At 42.5% G+C, this 19,079-nt stretch overlaps 2 protein-coding genes across 2 annotated transcripts in view; one reads left to right on the plus strand and one right to left on the minus strand.

Annotated features, from left to right (window-relative positions):
- Positions 1-1,224: 1,224 nt before the first annotated feature.
- On the minus strand, positions 1,225-14,576 carry OVOL1 (ovo like transcriptional repressor 1). The gene is made up of 4 exons (XM_069739679.1): positions 13,987-14,576; positions 9,296-9,471; positions 8,680-8,854; positions 1,225-2,583 (listed from the first exon to the last, which is right to left on the minus strand). Exons 1-4 carry the CDS (start codon positions 14,084-14,086, stop codon positions 2,264-2,266), a joined length of 771 nt encoding a protein of 256 aa, XP_069595780.1. The 5' UTR covers positions 14,087-14,576; the 3' UTR covers positions 1,225-2,263.
- A 116-nt stretch (positions 14,577-14,692) lies between these two features.
- The window catches only part of KAT5 (lysine acetyltransferase 5), a 47,080-nt gene continuing 42,693 nt past the window's right edge, over positions 14,693-19,079 (plus strand). Inside the window, exon 1 of the mRNA XM_069739675.1 lies at positions 14,693-14,731. The gene's annotated coding sequence lies outside the window, so the exon portion shown is untranslated. The remainder of the gene's footprint in view (positions 14,732-19,079) is intronic.

The raw sequence follows: 19,079 nt of genomic DNA on the forward strand, positions 1-19,079 counted from the left end.
CAGTGCCAACACAGGTTCAATCTGTGGAGGAGGTCAGGGATGTGGTGCCAGAACATCAGTATTTTGCACTGATTTTTCTTACATAGAGTGCAAACGGAGGACTTGGCTGCTTTTTCCCAAGTGATCTGCCAACACCGGAGTGATGACCCCCTCCCAAGGACAGATTCCCATCTGCTCATGTAGGAATGATTGAGTTGTTGGCCTTCTTGAGGAAAACTTAGAACACTATATATTTTCTTAGATTAATCCTTTGGTCGACGGACCCCTTTTGCAAATCCTCTCAAAGTCAGTCGAAAAGGAGACCTTCGGTGTGCCAAACCTAAATTATCTCGCAGAGAACAAGGGTGGACCATTGTGGAAATCATTGGCGAGTTAGAGGAGACCAGACTGAACTTCTTCATACATGAAAGTCATCTCCCTCGTAAACAACATAGGGCCCAACATGGATACTGAAATTCTAGTGGGCCTACTGAATTTGAATGGATTGGTGCCGGCCATAAGTTTTCTATTTCTGTCCATTTGTTGTATGCCCATAGTGAAGCCAACGAAGGAATCGTACATAAGTGAGAAGCCCAGTAATATTTAGTAATGTTGGAGACTGAAAGACCCCCGGTGATTTATGAGAGACGGGGACACGCTTGGAGATCTGATGACGCTTACCATTCCAAATGCCGCATCTAGACTAAATATGAGGGACTGTAAATTATTTCTGTTAGAAACATCTATTGCCCGACTGGTGTTATCACCCTCCCGTCAAGATGGCACCGGGACCGACACACCAGGAGGAAAGCATCCAGAGCGGTCACAGCTGGCCGCCCCTGCTACGGGATGTGCAGGAGTCCTCACACTCCTTGGACCCATCGGTGAGGCAGATAAAGGCGCCGGTGCAGGTACCAAAAGCCGGTATAATAGAATGCCTGGCGGAAGCTCTGCAGCCGCGCGTCTGCTCAGGCCAGCATCCGGACACATCCCCATGTTTTTTTTTTTTGTTTGTTTTTTTAAGCAAACTCAGTATTAACATTCTGCCGGAGAGAATTAGCGCAGCATGTCGTGCTAAAATTACGGAAACCCAAAGGACCCCTTTGTAGTCAGCGGAGTCAATTATGCGCCGATAGTGTTCTTAATAAGAATGATCTGACATTACTCTTCAACTGTATGTAGATATTAAATGTACTAGAGGGACCATTTATCATCACTTTTACCCCAAATTTTTGTACAAATTGCAACATTTCATTGTCGTAAATGCCGAAGCCAAATTGACCCAACGATTTACGCCATTTATTACGCTATGTTAGAGCACTTACACTAAAACAATTAAACACTTTTGGTGAAAAATGCAACATATTTATGATTTACTTTTGTACATAAAAGTCATTAAAAAAAAAAAGCATCATTTATTTAAAAATAAAAAAAGGACATGGGTGCCTCAGGAGAAAAGAAAGGCGCGGAGCAAATATTTACATTTATGGTGTAAACTTTTTTTTTTTACCCCATGCGTGAAAAGTTTTCCAACAGTGAATTCCTTTGTCTCAGGCTCTTATTAAACGCCGGGCAGTGTGCTAAGCTGAAAAAGTGGTGCTGGAGTCAATTGCGCCAAATATATGGTCAAGGTGCAACATTTCGACATTTAAAAAAATATACAGTGGCAGAGATAAAGAGGGTGTGCTAAAGATTTGCCCAAATTACGCCATTTTTTTAAATTATTATTGTGGTTTGCAATACTGTATACTATGATGTCTTGCTTTGAGGAATATATTGGTCCTTTAAATTTTTAAGGTTATCTAGGTTCGCACCCGAGCATGTTCACTCTACACTAGTAGTAGTTCCGGCAGTAAAAAAAAATGTAACATGTATCAAAGACATAATTTGTAACTTCTTTAAAAGCAAAAAAAAATAATATTAATGTGTCAGGTCAGTGATAATATTTCCCACTAATTCTAATATTTATTCAATCCATTCTTCAGTGCTTGTGGTTCTTTCCTGGCTGGGCATGCTCCTAGAGGTTACAGGGAATATCAACTGATGGATCATCTAGAGAGTGAACCTTTTCCTTGTGGTCATTACTATACAACTATCGATTTATTTTTCGTTCGTGAAGAACTTTAGTAGTAGATATTGGCCAACAGTTCAGTGCATACGGGTCTATGTACCCTGAAAGGTTAGTGGGCTCTTTGACGTGGCACAGGTTCGTTAATTTGCATGCTTGGCAGTAGGTGCTGGTAGACGCAGTTCTTTGAAATGATGCCCCATTAATAATACTGTCTTATAAGGAGTGGCTGGGACTACTACAGAGGAGGTGACTGCCGTGCAGCAGGGGGTTGACCCCGCCGTGTAATGCCACCGCCAGTTTCTTGGTGGCACGTTGGATTAAGGCGCTGTCGGGATGCTGGTGTTGCAGGTGATATAAGTGGCTCTCCTGGCTGTCGGCTGTGTATCCACAGTCTTCACACACATACAGCTTGGTCCTCCTCTCCTTATAGGCATAATTTTGTTGTACTCCATGGATCTTCTTCAGATGAGACTCCAAAGAGCAGCGCTGGGTGAAGGCCTTGTCACAAAGGTGGCACTTGTAAGGGCGGACTCCTATAAAGAAGGAAACGGAAAGTTGTCTTTGACATTTTGGATGTATTTTTCGAGTCAAGTCACAATGGTATCAATTTCATTTATGTTATATCTACATTCCCCTGGTCAGGATCTGGATTAGTTCTTGGGCTGAGTTTTCAGCTTAATCAGAAAATGTTCTATTTAAATCTGTTTTGTTTTTTTCAAATTGTTTGTGTATATATATATATATATATACATATATTCTTTATAAATCAAAAATAAAATTAGTTATCTTGCAAATTTCAAAGTGGCCACAGTTTTCATCAGGCTCATTATCATCGGAGGCGGTGTTATAATTTTAACAGGTAACACCTCTCACAATAGGTAATTTCACAGCTCACCTGCTCCCCCTCCCTTCACAAGGACCTTTGCACACGCTCATTAGATGCTTCAGTACAAAATATAGGGTCGGGATCTGAGCGCTGTGGTTAATGATGTACATGTGCATTTCCCGAAAGAACAGGAAATTAAAGTGTAAAAAAACGCCAGCGACCGGCGTGAAAATGGCAAGATTTCTATTTTTTTTTTAATTTTCGTACAGATTGTGATGTGGAAAAAAAACATTGACAAAAAAATATACATTTAATACAAAAAAAAAACTGATTTAAAGAATAAGTAATTTTCTGATAATAGCTTTCCTTTAAGATAGGCAAACAAGAAACTTTTATAGGTTTCCTGAAAGTTCAATCGTTTTGCCATTGAATATGTTCCTGTGGAGTTCATACAGAATGCAGCCCCTCATCGCGAAGACTTAAGGTACCGTCACATTAAGCGACGCTGCAGCGATATAGGCAACGATGGCGATCGCTGCAGCGTCGCTGTGTGGTCGCTGGAGAGCGGTCACACAGACAGCTCTCCAGCGACCAATGATGGCAAAGTCCCCTGGTAACCAGCGTAAACATCGGGTTACTAAGCGCAGGGCCGCGCTTAGTAACCCGATGTTTACCCTGGTTACCATTGTAAATGTAAAAAAAAAAAAAAACACTACATACTTACATTCCGGTGTCTGTCCCCCGGCCTCAGCTTCCCTGCACTGTGTCAGCGCCGGTCGTAAAGCAAAGCACAGAGGTGACGTCGCCACTGTGCTTTACGGCCGGCCGGCTCTCAGAGTCAGTGCGGGAAGCTGACGGCGAGGGGACAGACACCGGAATGTAAGTATGTAGTGTTTGGGTGTTTTTTACATTTACACTGGTAACCAGGGTAAACATCGGGTTACTAAGCGCGGCACTGCGCTTAGTAACCCGATGTTTACCCTGGTTACCAGTGAAGACATCACTGGATCGGCGTCACACACGTCGATTCAGCGATGTCTGCGGGAGTCCAGCGACGAAATAAAGTTCTGGCCCTCTAGCTCCGTCCAACGATGTCACAGCAGGATCCTGATCGCTGCTGCGTGTCAAACACAACGATATCGCTAGCCAGGACGCTGCAACGTCACGGATCGCTAGCGATATCGTTGTTAAGTCGCTCAGTGTGAAGGTACCTTAAGTCACCAGCCTGTTTCTATGCAGCTGGATCACAGGCAGCCATAGTCTTATTATATGAGGATTTAAGTAGCGCTAATGAATGACTTTTAAACAGTAACCGTTGTTTTAATTTTCATTTAATAAATTGATAATACATGTGAAAATAAGCATCTCTTATAAAAAAAAAATATTATTTCATCTCCTGGATTGATTACTCATTCTCAATTCATGGGTAAAATTTGTCTAGTGAATACAGATTTTCCTATTACTGGGATAGGAGATGAGAGTTGGTGCTTTTAAAAATCTATGATGAGGGAAAGGAGGAAAAAATCTATGATGAGGGAAAAGAGGAAAAAAATTATGATGAGGGAAAGGAGGAAAAAAATCTATGATGAGGGAAAAGAGGAAAAAATCTATGATGAGGGAAAGGAGGAAAAAATCTATGATGAGGGAAAGGAGCTAGAAACCGACACAGACATTCTGCAACACTTACAGTTCTCCATAGAACCTTATGGGCACCAACTGTCATCTCCTATCTCAGTAATGGGAAAACCTGTCTTCACTGAATACAGATTTTACCCCTCAATTGAGAATATTGAAAGTAAATAATCGGTCCAGGAGGAGTAAGAAGCAGATTTTTATAATTATATATATTCTAAAGTTTCTTATTTTCACTTATACTATTGATCTGTGAAAAGAAAGTAGTGAAACTGGAAAAAAAAACACAATGTAAACAATGTTTTAAAAAGTATAAAAAAAATACCAAAGAATAATAAAAATATGTATATATGAAACCTATAGATATTAAAATGTTATGTACAGGTGCTTCTCACAAAATTAGAATATCATCAAAAAGTTATTTTATTTCAGTTCCTCCATATAAAAAGTTAAACTCATATTAAATATTTTCAGTATTTACTTAGTATTGCACAGGTGATATTGCATGCCCGTGCAATACTAAGGAACTCCTGAAAACATGACCTGTTGGTGGCTCTTGAGGACCGGAGTTGGGGAACATTTTTCTAGAGTAATCATTCTTAGTTAATCATGGTGCAACCTTTACTGTTTTTCAACTTGTATGCTTTTTTTGGTTGGCGCCTGTTCACACTTGTTTGGATGTGCTTGTCTTTTTCATGTGCTTGTCTTTTTCTCTATTTGTATTAGGTTTATTGCAAGCCATCAATTTTGTACCCACGATCGCTAGGTGGTGCTAGTGCACGAGTAATATCCTTTTCTTGCTTTTTTTGTGGCCACCATAAATAAAAATTAAACCTAATCATCAACCCCTAGATGGCTCCACTGCTCAACAATTGTTTTTTCCAAAAGAACAAAAACAAGTAAGTTCGCCCTCTAGTGGCTGTAGTATCGTATTCAATAGGATAACATCCTGCCATTGCCGCAAGAACATTGACTGAAGTTTGGTAACTATTGTTTTGCTTCTGGAGTCATAAGTGACATCAGGACACGTAGCCACATTGATTGCGTTGTCTATGCTTCTCAGGAAATGATGTTAAACCTAACACTTGACTAGTGATTGAACATGCTGACAAAAGGACTGGTAACATCACTTCACTTTCTGACAGCCTAACGAAAAGGAATTTATGGGAAAATCAAAATATTGATGAGTTACTGCTCTGACCCCCAGAACCACTCTATGATGAATGCAGTCACCTGTACTATTTATACGTTACCCGAGGTCAGTGTGATGTTAACACTATACCTGAGGTCTGTGTGACATTAATACTGTACCCGAGGTCTGTGTGACATTAATACTGTACCCGAGGTCTGTGTGACATTAATACTGTACCCGAGGTCTGTGTGACATTAATACTGTACCCGAGGTCTGTGTGACATTAAATACTGTACCCGAGGTCTGTGTGACATTAATACTGTACCCGAGGTCTGTGTGACATTAATACTGTACCCAATGTCTGTGTGACATTAATACTGTACCCGAGGTCTGTGTGACATTAATACTGTACCCAATGTCTGTGTGACATTAATACTGTACCCAATGTCTGTGTGACATTAATACTGTACCCAATGTCTGTGTGACATTAATACTGTACCCAATGTCTGTGGGACATTAATACTGTACCCAATGTCTGTGTGAAGTTAATACTGTACCCGATGTCTGTGTGAAGTTAACATTGTACCCGAGGTGTGTGTGACATTAACACTGTACCTGATGTTTGTATGAAGTTAATACTGTACCCGATGTCTGCGTGAAGTTAAAGGGAACCTGTCACCCCCAAAATGGCCTATAAGCTACGTCCACCAGCATCAGGGGCTTATCTACAGCATTCTGTAATGCTGTAGATAAGCTCCGATGTATCCAGAAAGATAAGAATAAGAGGTTAGCTTATACTCACCCAGGGGCAGTCCCGCTGCGGTCCGGGTCCGATGGTCGTCGCGGTCCGGCGCCTCCCATCTTCATCAGATGACGTCCTCTTCTGGTCTTCACACTCCGGCACAGGCATACTTTGCGATGTTGAGGGCAGAGCAAAGTACTGCAGTGCGCAGGCGCCGGGCCTCTCTGATCTTTCCCGGCGCCTGCGCACTGCAGTACTTTGCCCTCAACAGGGCAGACAAAGTACGCCTGCGCCAGAGTCGCAGCATGAAGACAAGAAGAGGACGTCATCCTATGAAGATGGGAGGCCCCGGACCACGACGTCCATCGGATCAGACCGCAGCGGGACCTCCTTTGAATGAGTATATTCTAACCTCTTTTTCTCATCTTTCAGGATACATCGGGGGCTTATCTACAGCATTACAGAATGCATTACAGAATGCTGTAGATAAGCCCCTGATGCCGGAGGGCTTAGCTCGCCGTCGATTTTGGGGGTGAGAGGTTCCCTTTAATACTGTACCCGAGGTCTGTGTGACGATAACACTACCCAATGTCTGTTTGAAGTTAACACTGTACCCGAGGTCTGTGTGAAGTTAAAACTGTACCTGAGTTCTGAGTGAAGTTAACACTGTACCCGAGGTCTGTGTAACATTAACACTACCAGAGGTCCCTGTGAAGTTAACACTGTACCTGAGGTCCCCATAAAGATAATACTGTACCCGAGGTCCCCGTGAAGATAATACTGTACCTGAGGTCTCCGTAAAGTTAATACTGTACCTGAGGTCCCCATGAAGATAACACTGTACCCGAGGTCCCCGTGAAGATAACACTGTACCTGAGGTCTCCGTAAAGTTAATACTGTACCCGAGGTCCCCATGAAGATAACACTGTACCCGAGGTCCCCGTGAAGATAATACTGTACCTGAGGTCTCCGTAAAGTTAATACTGTACCCGAGGTCACCGTGAAGATAATACTGTACCCGAGGTCCCTGTGAAGATAACACTGTACCCGAGGTCCCCGTGAAGATAATACTGTACCCGAGGTCCCTGTGAAGATAACACTGTACCCGAGGTCCCCGTGAAGATAATACTGTACCTGAGGTCCCCGTAAAGTTAATACTGTACCCGAGGTCCCCGTGAAGATAATACTGTACCCGAGGTCCCCGTAAAGTTAATACTGTACCTGAGGTCCCCGTAAAGTTAATACTGTACCCGAGGTCCCCGTGAAGATAATACTGTACCCGAGGTCCCCGTGAAGTTAACACTGTGCCCGAGGTCCCCGTGAAGTTAACACTGTACCCGAGGTCCCCGTGAAGCTAACTCTGAACCCGGGGTCCCCGTGGAGCTAACACTGTCCCCGTGAAGTTAACACTGTACCCGAGGTCCCCGTGAAGTTAACACTGTACCCGAGGTCCCCGTGAAGCTAACACTGTACCCGAGGTCCCCGTGAAGTTAACACTGTACCCGAGGTCCCCGTGAAGTTAACACTGTACCCGAGGTCCCCGTGAAGTTAACACTGTACCTGAGGTCCCCGTGAAGCTAACACTGTACCCGAGGTCCCCCTGAAGTTAACACTGTACCCGAGGTCCCCGTGAAGTTAACACTGTACCCGAGGTCCCCGTGAAGTTAACACTGTACCTGAGGTCCCCGTAAAGTTAATACTGTACCCGAGGTCCCCCTGAAGTTAACACTGTACCCGAGGTCCCCGTGAAGATAACACTGTACCCGAGGTCCCCGTGAAGATAACACTGTACCCGAGGTCCCCCTGAAGCTAACACTGTACCCGAGGTCCCCGTGAAGATAACACTGTACCCGAGGTCCCCCTGAAGCTAACACTGTACCCGAGGTCCCCCTGAAGCTAACACTGTACCTGAGGTCCCCCTGAAGCTAACACTGTACCCGAGGTCCCCGTGAAGCTAACACTGTACCCGAGGTCCCCGTGAAGCTAACAGTGACAGAGATGCTGAGTTGTTCTGTTACAGTTTATGTTCTGAATGTTCATGTCCGTGTTGCTACATAAACTGCAACCATTAAGCGCCTATGCCTTGCATGAAAAATTGCAACCATCAAGTGTTTTGGGTGAAGAAACCAAGTTAAAATCCTATTTTAGCCAATACCGTCTGCAATATTTTCCTTAATTGGGAACCCTCATCCACGTGCAGACAAAATATTTGCGCTCCCAAACAACTGGTCCAGCAGACTAACATCCAAATTCTGTGCCCCTGTCACCTCATGGATCCCCGCCTTTGCCCTCCTCACCTGTATGGGTGCGCACGTGTCTCTTTAGGTCAAAGGTGTCATTGAATCCTTTCCCGCAGTGCTCACACCGGTGTCTCTTCACCTCGCTGTGACACTTCATATGACGGTTCAGCATCCTTTGATACGAGAAGCTCTTGTCGCACAGCGTGCAGTGAAACAGCACCTTCTGTTCATCCTGTTGTGATATCGGAGGGGTAATGAGCATGGAGAACGCATTATCGAAAGGCGACGTCTCAAAAAAAAACACACCAAGATGTCTACAGTATGTATGGCAAAAATTAGGATATTCAATAAAATATTGTAAAAGATAAATGTAAAGTAATGAGAGCTGAAATCACAATTCTGCTTGCTTATATTGGAAACAGTCAACATGCCGGCTGACGGACAGCTCTACCAGCTTATATTTAACATACGGTACATAAAAAGGAACACCAGATAACTGATATATTACACTTTCCAGATTGCTAATTACCAGATATTAGACATTAAGATAACAAGAAAAAAAGGGCGATTACAGCTCTAAAGCCCACAAAATTGTGAATGCAGCTCTGGACTATTATAGAGACTATAACTCAGGACCACTTGGAAATAAGCAATGCATTTAGTAACATGGTACCTGGGGTGAAAGTCTCATCTCTGAAGTTGGAGACGATTGACCGGAGTTCCTCTGTTCCTCTTCATAGGGTAAATGTTTCGCGGCCACACAGCGCAGGTGAGGGAGAGACAGATCCAGAGCCACCTCATTATCGTACTGGGGTCCTGCATCTTTCTGGGGCACATATTCCAAAGTCACTGTATTGGGATATACAGACACAATCAGGAATATTATAATTACAGAGAGGTACTTAAAGGGGTGCTCTTACCAAGACAACCCCTTTTAATTTGTACACATAAGAAATTATAGAGATGCCCCATGCAATGAGCCACGCAAAAAAAGCACCTCTTGCTCCAGTGGACCCGATACACCCATATGTAACAGGTGGTAAACTATTAATTTGAATTGCCGCCATGTAATGCTACTTTTCTTTTGAGGGAACGTCTGTCCAAGAGGAACTTTGTCCTGAAATACCAGTAGATTAATGCAGGTTATAGAAGCCTTCACCTGCAGGGATCAGCTGATTACTGCATCAATTTGTGTTTAAGAAGAGTTGCACGTTATTAATTATCTCATTACAGAACCATTATTACGGATGTGGCCTCATTCATTCAACCATTGCAGCGTTAGCGAGTTGAGGCGTTGATGGCAATAAGGCCCGGATCGCGGTTGTCATTCTAGCACATCCAAAAGGTCATGCCCCTACGCTCGTTCATCAGGTTCTTCCACATCAAACTATTTTTTTTTTTTTTTTTTAATGAAATTTGCTTTAAGCGGTTTAAGAAACATTCCATGTTCACGAAAAGTAGAAGACCCTTCCATCAGATAGTGTACGTCCTCCAACAAATTTTCCAATTGGGGTGACCAGGTACATTTCTCCAGGAGCCCACCTAAAGCACATGACTCCATCACAAAGCTTGAGCCAATGGTGATGTGTTGTCCATCCCTCTAGCCAACACTTTTAACCAGGAACATATTTATAGTTGGCAGGGGGGTTGCGTTCAACCTGGACAGAGGAACCTAAAGCTTCCGAAAGGTCCTTTAGGCCCACATGCGAAGACCCATGATAGTTGGGGACCCCCATTGGAGATTTTGAATTGGGGCCACAAGCTTGAAGTTACACCACTGCTTGAAACCTCAGTCTTGTACATGAAACCTAATCTATGAAGCCCCTAACAAAGAGCTCTAGTGGGCACTCAGATCCCAAGGTATTGTGACTTAGATATTCGGGGGAAAAAAATTGCAAAGAAGTAATTTTTACATGGTGCCTATGTCAGCCCTTGATAGTCCTGTCCTGTTGACCACAGGTGATTACCGTAATTCATAATTGGTGGAGGTCCTACCGATCATGAGTCTTATGTCTTCTTACGAATTGAGCGGTAACAACCATATCTTTTCTATGTCTCTGGAGATCATACCTCTGCCTCTCTGTTCCTGTGAACAATGGAGATTGAACAAAATCTCTCGGTTCTCGTGAACAAAAAGGGTTGGGGTCCGACCCAACATTTAGACCGCCACTAGAATACATTTATTACCTATCCGGTTAATGTTATGGGTGTGACAGCCCCTTTTAATAGTCAAAAAGTTTTTAGCTGTAATCATGTCGAAAGCTGTGGTGAATCGTATTGCTGCAGTTTTAAGCCCACCGTAACTTTTGCTCAAGTTGTACATCCAACCAGGTGTAATTTGGGTCTTCTATAGGTATAACTGATCTTAACGTATTAACCACTGATTTGTATTATTTGTATAACATTCAACTTTGTATGGAGGTGTTGCAGTTTTCTTGATTTTGGTTCTCATGTGATGGGGAGAGGGAACATCCGGGAGTATGTTTGTCTTTTATCCTGTTATTATACTAACGAAGTGGACATATGCAAAGGTAAACTACGTGACATCTCACAGCCCTGCTGTTTGGGCTCCTCGATGGAAATTTTGGTGTTTTTTGTGCCTACGTGTGTGGTTATTAAAGACACCTTTAGGTATCGTGCCAGATGTAACAGTGCAGCTGGCAGTCTAAAGAGGAATTAGGCTGCGTTCACACCTTACAGAGATACATAAATTTTACCTACATAACTAAAAAGTCCCAAATTAGAAAGAGGGAATAATGAAAAACAAATACATAGAGACAGAAAAGTAAAGAAAAATAAAAGTGGCACTTTTCATACTTGATAAAGACTCTTTTGAGCTGAAACGTCGCATGAGCTGATTAAAATCCGGTTTCTCACCATGTAACTTTGGAGTGCTACCCCAATTTTTGGGGATTTCTAAACAAATACGTAGGTTGAAAGAAAAAAAAAGACACAGGTCTATTAAGTTCAACATTTTTAGATCTGTGTTTTGTAATGCCGTTCTAAGAACATAGGATGGATTTTGTGCCTACGGTACCTAAAATCTGCACATGGCACCAGAATGACCTTATTGGCTCACATCGATTCCCTGATGGTTTTCGTATGAGCATTTGTCATTTTACTAGATAATGTAGGATCAGGCAGGAAAACTTTACATCGACATCAAACATTGTTCTAGTTCTTCCTTCACAAGTCACCAACCTTGATATTTTTTTTCTTACAAAAGTGGTAAAATAGCTGTCAGGAGGGGCCATAGAAGCACTATGATAGCTGTTTGGTTCTTCTTCAGTTATTTTTATTGTATTTTAATTGGGGGGAATAATATAATCTGCAGCGTTCTTGCTGTCAATATCTGAAGTTTGTCGGACCCCATTATAAGTCAATAATATCCATCAGCAAATGTAAAGGGTTATTCCCCCAAAAATGCAGTTATTCCCTATCTGTAGGTTATGGAATAACTTGCAGAGCATTGGGGGTCTGACCACTGGGACCATCAGTGATCCCAAGAATGGGGCTTTAGAGTCCAGTACGGAATGGATATGTTCCATTTATTGTCTATGGGACCAATGAAAATAGGTGTGCACAGAGTTCAGCAACACTATAGACCAGGAATAGAGCAGAGGTCATGCATGTGTGCACCTTCTCTCCATTCAGGACAAGGATGTAGAGCCCCAAACTTGGGATCACTGGAGTCCCAGTGGTCAGAACCCTTGTGATCAGTAACGTGATCCCCTATCCTGCAGATTGGGGATAACTTTATTATTATTGGGAATAACCCTTTAATCCACTGGAAAGAAAGCCTAAATGTTATAATAAAATATGATGGATCTCTCCGCAGCATTCAACACTGTGGATCATCAGCTCCTCCTCACTATGCTCCGCTCCATCGGCCTCAAGGACACCGTTCTCTCCTGGTTCTCCTATCTCTCTGACCGATCCTTCACTGTATCTTTTGCTGGTTCCTCCTCCTCTCACCTTCCCCTTACTGTTGGGGTTCCTCAAGGATCAGTCCTAGGCCCCCTCCTCTTCTCTTTGTATACTGCCCCTATTGGACAGACAATCAGTAGATTTGGGTTCCAGTACCATCTCTATGCTGACGACACCCAATTATACACTTCTTCTCCTGATATCTCACCTGCCTTTTTAGTAAACACCAGTAATTGCCTTATCCCTGTCTCTAACATCATGTCCTCCCTCTATCTGACACTGAACCTGTCAAAAACTGAACTCCTCGTGTTCTCTCCCTCTACTAACCTACCTTTTCCTGACATTGCCATCTCTGTGTGCGGTTCCACCATTACTCCAAAGCAACATGCCCACTGCCTTGGGGTCATACTTGATTCCGAGCTTTCATTCACCCCCCACATCCGATCACTGGCTCGCTCTTCTTATCTGCTTCTCAAAAACATTTCTAGAATTCATCTTTTTCTTACTTCCGACTCTACAAAAACTCTTACTGTTTCACTTATTCATTCTCATCTGGACTATTGTAACTCTCTACTAATCGGCCTCCCTCTTACCAAACTCTCCCAGCTCCAATCTGTCCTGAATGCTGCAGCCAGGATCATATTCCTCACCAACCGTTACACCGATGCCTCAACCTTGTGCCAGTCATTATACTGGTTACCCATCAACTCCAGAATCCAATACAAAACTACTACCCTCATCCACAAAGCACTCCATGGCTCAGCACCACCCTACATCTCTCTGTTCTCAGTCTACCACGCTACCCGTGCCCTCCGCTCCGCTAATGACCTCAGGTTAGCATCCTCAATAATCAGAACCTCCCACTCCCGTCTCCAAGACTTTACACGTGCTGCGCCGATTCTTTGGAATGCACTACCCAGGTTAATACGATTAATCTCCAATCCCCACAGTTTTAAGCGTGCCCTAAAAACTCATTTGTTCGGACTGGCCTACCGCCTCAATGCATTAACCTAACTGTCCCTGTGTGGCCCATTTAAAAAATAAAAAAACTTAAAACCATAATCAGGTTCCTCGCATCATGTTCTCAATACACTTTATACAGTTATTAGCCCCCTGTGTCTGTACTGTTACATACTTAGGCAGTTAACTGGTTCATGCAGCTTTACTTGAACACCCGAGCCTTACACTATGGCCGGTCTGAATAACTAAAGCAATAGTTACCATCCACCTCTCGTGTCTCCCCTTTTCCTCATAGTTTGTAGCTTGCGAGCAGCAGGGCCCTCATTCCTCTTGGTATCTATTTTGAACTGTGATTTCTGTTATGCTGTAACGTTTATTGTCTGTACAAATCCCCTCTATAATTTGTAAAGCACTGCGGAATATGTTGGCGCTATCTAAATAAAATTATTATTATTATGACAATAAAAGATGATTCACCTGGAATGTACATCTCCCCTCTGTCCTCATCGGGTACTTCACCCCACTTTCTCTTCCAACTTCCCAAACTTGACTTCTTCACCAGAAATGCCCTGGGCATCTTGTCTAGTTTGTATTTCCAAAGTTTACAGAGAGGATGAATCCTAATTTTCTTGAAATACCATTAAGTGGAGTGTTCTCCAAAAGCAAAATACAATTGATGAACATAAAATGTTAAAATTGGAATGCAATATCAAAAGATATTATTAGAGTTGTCCAGGGACCTCTTTCAAGATGGAGCAAATTGAAAATGAGAGATCCACTTTGTCCTGTTGTTGAGTATCCAGTGTTTCTTGATTGATGATGGAACTTCACCGTCTCTATGTCCAAAGATGAAGAACCATCTCAAGAAGATGACAAGTCCATGGATGACAGATTTGACGTCTTTCTGTATAAACTGAAGATAAGACCGTGGGTTTTTGAGTGAGTCGTGAAATATCAGATTTGTCCTATTTGATCTCCAGAAAGTCTACTTAGGTGAGCATCAAAAACCTCTGGGAGTCTTCAGAATGATTGCTCTTCCAAAGCTGGAATATACATGGATGAAGCGTGAGTGTCTTCTGCAAAAGAACCAGTTGTGAAATAACGGTGGGGGGAGGATCCTCTGTATTATTATTTTTTTTCATCATCTTCTTTCAGCCTGCTGAACCGGTTTTAGAACCGCTTGGAGTGAGGTGGAAATGCTTCAGGGAGGAGATGAAGATTGGTAAGGTGGGGACATGGCTTCTGGGTGGGAGAAAGAAAGGACCCACACCCTGACCTGCACATACATTGCTACATGAAAATCAGGTAGCTCTTGTTAGGAGTATGTGCATGAGCCTGTTAGAAGGGTGTGTGTATTTTTGCGGTGTGAAAACAGTGACACAGAGTTGCGTAGTGTTTGCAAGTAGGACACGTAACTGTCATCTCTTAACGCTCTACAGTTGTCTGACATGAGCCTGCAGCTCATTCTAGCATTGGTGTCCCATGTATTACAGTAGTACAAAGGTGTGCCATTCCTCCTCCATGTAGAGATCTGGAGACCACAAATACACCTTCAACTCTTCAGCCCGAAAAAAATGACCTATCCCCTCGTTACTTCTCTGCCTCTCCCAATCCTTTCTTGGCATGGATTGTACAAAAACTTTAGTACAAAATATTAACAATGACTTACAAGGCTGTCCATAACCTATCCCTTCCATTACAGCTGAGCAAAAAGATTTGCAAGACCCTGGTCTGGAGTTCATAGTGGTACACAGTGGCAGCTGGACCACAGTAACTTCATCAACGGGCACTCAAATGCCAGCATCCTATGCGCCTCTTGTGATTACTCAACGCAACATTATGACATCGAGGCTTGACACATGAGACCCAGTAATCAAAAGAACCACCTAGAATGAAAGTATTCGGGTGCCAGCTGCACTGCCCTTGTCTGCCGTTGACTTTTAATGAGGACGCTGGACTAGGGTCCTGCAAATCATTTAACTCTACCTTCATCTATTCTTCAGCTTCCTCCACACAAATAATCTCCAATCCTCACAAGATAACTTCCGCTGCTCCTCACAAAACCATCCCCAAGATTTTTACCATGCACCCCACATACCTTGGAACCTCAATAATGCATCAAACTCTCTCCTACTATATACTGGTGCTTCTCACTAAATTTGAATTATTATTTCTGCTAATGTTGATGATTATGGCTTGCAGCCAATGAAAACCCAAAAGTCATTATCTCAGTAAATTAGGATACTTTATAACACCAGCTTGAAAAAATGATTTTAGAATCCGAAATGTTGGCCTACTGAAATGTGTATTCAGTAAATGCAGTCAATACTTGGTCAGGGCTCCTTTTGCATCAATTACTGCACCAATGCAGCGTGGCATGGAAGCATCAGCCTGTGGCATTGCTGAGGTGTTATGGAAGCCCAGGTTGCTTTGATAGCAGCCTTCAGCTTGTCTGCATTGTTGGGTCTGGTGTCTCTCATCTTCCTCCTGACAATACCCCACAGATTCTCTATAGTGTTACGGTCAGGCGAGTTTGCTGCCAATCAAGCACAGTGAAACTGTTGTTTATAAACCAGGTATTGGTACTTTTGGCAGCGTGGACAGGTGCCAAGTCCTGCTGGACAATGAAATTCCCATCTCCAACAAGGTTGTCTGCTGAGAGAAGCATGAAGTGCTCTAAAATTTCCTGGTAGACGGCTGCGCTGACTTTGGTCTTGATAAAACACAGTGGACCTACACCAGCAGGTGACATGGCTCACCAAACCATCACTGATTGTAGAAACTTCACACTAGACCTCCCGCAGCTTGGATTGTGGCCTCTCCACTCTTCCTCCAGACTCTGGGACCTTGATTTCCAAATGAAATGCAAAATTTACTTTCATCTGAAAACAGCACCTTGGAACACTGAGCAACAGCCCAGTTCTTTTTCTTCTTGGCCCAGGTAAGAAGCTTCTGGCGTTGTCTATTGGTCATGAGTGGCCTGACACAAGGAATGCGACACTTGTAGCCCATGTCCTGGATACGTCTGTGTGTGGTAGCTCAATGACTCCAGCAGCAGTCTGCTCCTTGTGAATCTCCCCCAAATTTTGGAATGGCCTTTTCTTAACAATCATTTCAAGGCTGCCGTTATCCCAGTTGCTTGTGCTTTCTACCACACATTTTCCTTCCACTCAACCTTCCATTAATATGCTTGGATACAGCACCCTGTGAACAGCCGGCTTCTTTAGCAATGATCTTTTGTGGCTTCCCCTCCTTGTGGAGTGTGTCAATGACTGTCTTCTGGTCATCTGTCAAGTCAGCAGTCTTCCCCATGATTGTGGAGCTACTGAAAAAGACTAAGGGACTTTTTACACGCTTAGGAAGCCTTTGCAGGTGTTTGTTTTTTTTAACTTTTCTAATTTACTGAGATTACTTTTGGGTTTTCATTGGCTGTAAGCCATAATCATCAACATTAACAGAAATAAACACTTAAAATAGATTAACCTATTTGTAATGACTCTATAGAATATATATTTCCTTTTTTGTATTGAAGAACTGAAATAAATTAACTTTTTGATGATATTCTAATTTAGAAAAACAGGTCACAGGTGAGGATGTTCCCTTTAGTAGCCATTCAAACCTATTTTTGTCAACTTCTGTGCATATTATCAGGCCAAAGTGACCAGGGTATGTGAACTTTTGATCAGGGTTATTTGGATGTTTGGGGTTGTCATTATGATTTAAAAAAGAGAAAACACAGTAGTTTGACAATAAATGGCTTCACCAACCACTGACCATGTGTGGAGAAAAAGTTTTGGTGTTATCATTCATACTCTCTGAAAAAAGGCCAAGAAATCAAAAATTCTGCCGGGGTATGTAAACTTTTGAGCACAACTCTATATGTAATAATGAGAAATGACACGGAAAAAGTATTGAACACTCTTGCTGAAATGTATTTAAATACTTCATACAAAAGGCTTTGTTGGTGATGACAGCTTCAAGACTCCTCCTGTGTGGAGAAACTAGTCGCAGGCATTGCTCAGGTGCGATTTTGGCTCATTCTTCCACACAAACCTCAAATCCTGAAGGTCCTGTGGGCTCCTTCTATGAACTTTAAGCTTTAGTTCCTTCCATACATTTTCTATTGGATTCAGGTCCGGTGATTCGCTCGGCCATTCTAGCAGCTTTATTTCTTTTTATGAAATTAATTGAGAGCTTCCTTGGCTGTGTGTTTGGGATCAGTATCTTGCTGAAATGTCCACCCTTGATTCATCTTCTTTATCCTGGTAAATGGCAGATTTTTATCAAGAATGTCTTGGTACATTTGTGTTTTCATCCTTCCTTCAACCACATGAAGTTTGCCAGTGCCGTATGCTGAAAATCAGCCCCACACCATGATGTTCCCACCTCCAAACTTTACTGTTGGTATGGTGTTTTTGGGATGATATGCAGTGCCTTTTGGTCTCCAAACATGGTGTACATTATGGCATCAAAAGAGTTCAATTTTGGTCTCATCTGACCAGACTATATTCTCCCAGTATTTCACAGGCTTGTCAAAATGTTGTTGAGCAAACATTAAAAGCACTTGAACATAACATGCTTTTTGTTCAACAAATGTAGTGTTACGTGGTGAGCATGCCTACAGACCATAGAAGTAGAGTGCATTACCTATTGTTTTATTTGAAACAATTGTACCTGCTAATCCCAGATCTTTCCGTAGCACTCCACAGGTGGTTCTCGGCTCTTGGATAACCTCTTCTGATATTTCTTTTTACTCCTTTGTCTGAAATCTTGCAGGGTGCACCAGGATGTGGCCGGTTTATGGTGAAATGATGTTCATTCCCCTCCTGGATTATGGCCCCACAGTGCTCACTGGAACCTTCAGCGGTTTAGAAATTCTTATGTAACCAATGCCATCAGTATGTTTTGCAACAATAAGGTTGCTAAGGTCTTGAGACGGCTCACTGATTTTACTCATGAAGAGATGTTTCTTGTGTGGTACATAAGTAATGAAATACCTTTTTATAGGCCATCAGTTTAACCATCTGATATCATTTGTCACTAAGTGGCAGGATTGCTTAGATTTCAGCTGCTGTCATGACTTTCCATGTTTTTTTTTGCACCTCTTTTTCTTCATGTGTTCAATACTTTGACATTTCACTAATGACATGGATGGGACATATATCTGAGATCAAGATCTAATCAGTGCAGATAAAAAACACTGTGATTCCAGTGGATAGCTAACAGTGGCAGTGACCCTAGGACTGCACCTCTCCACTCAACATCAGGTTCCTTTTAGGTTGTGTTACCTAAGGCTATGTTCACATGATCGTATTTTCGTCCTGAGTGATATCCGTAAAAAAAATATGTGAAAAAAAAATTGCAGCATGTGCTAGTTTCTTCCTTATTTCGGTTGAGACTCCCCATTGAAGTCAATGAATGCACACAAAAAAAACAACGGATTGATCATATATTACCTCATTTTTATGGATACCTTATGCTTTTTACCCTTGATTTTGGAAATGTTATTAACTACTGAAGTATAAAAACAGGTGAAAAATCATCTTTTTTTTTTTCTGAATGAAAATCAG

Source organism: Ranitomeya imitator, chromosome 9, assembly GCF_032444005.1.
Source record: "Ranitomeya imitator isolate aRanImi1 chromosome 9, aRanImi1.pri, whole genome shotgun sequence".
Classification (NCBI taxonomy): Eukaryota; Metazoa; Chordata; class Amphibia; order Anura; family Dendrobatidae; genus Ranitomeya; species Ranitomeya imitator.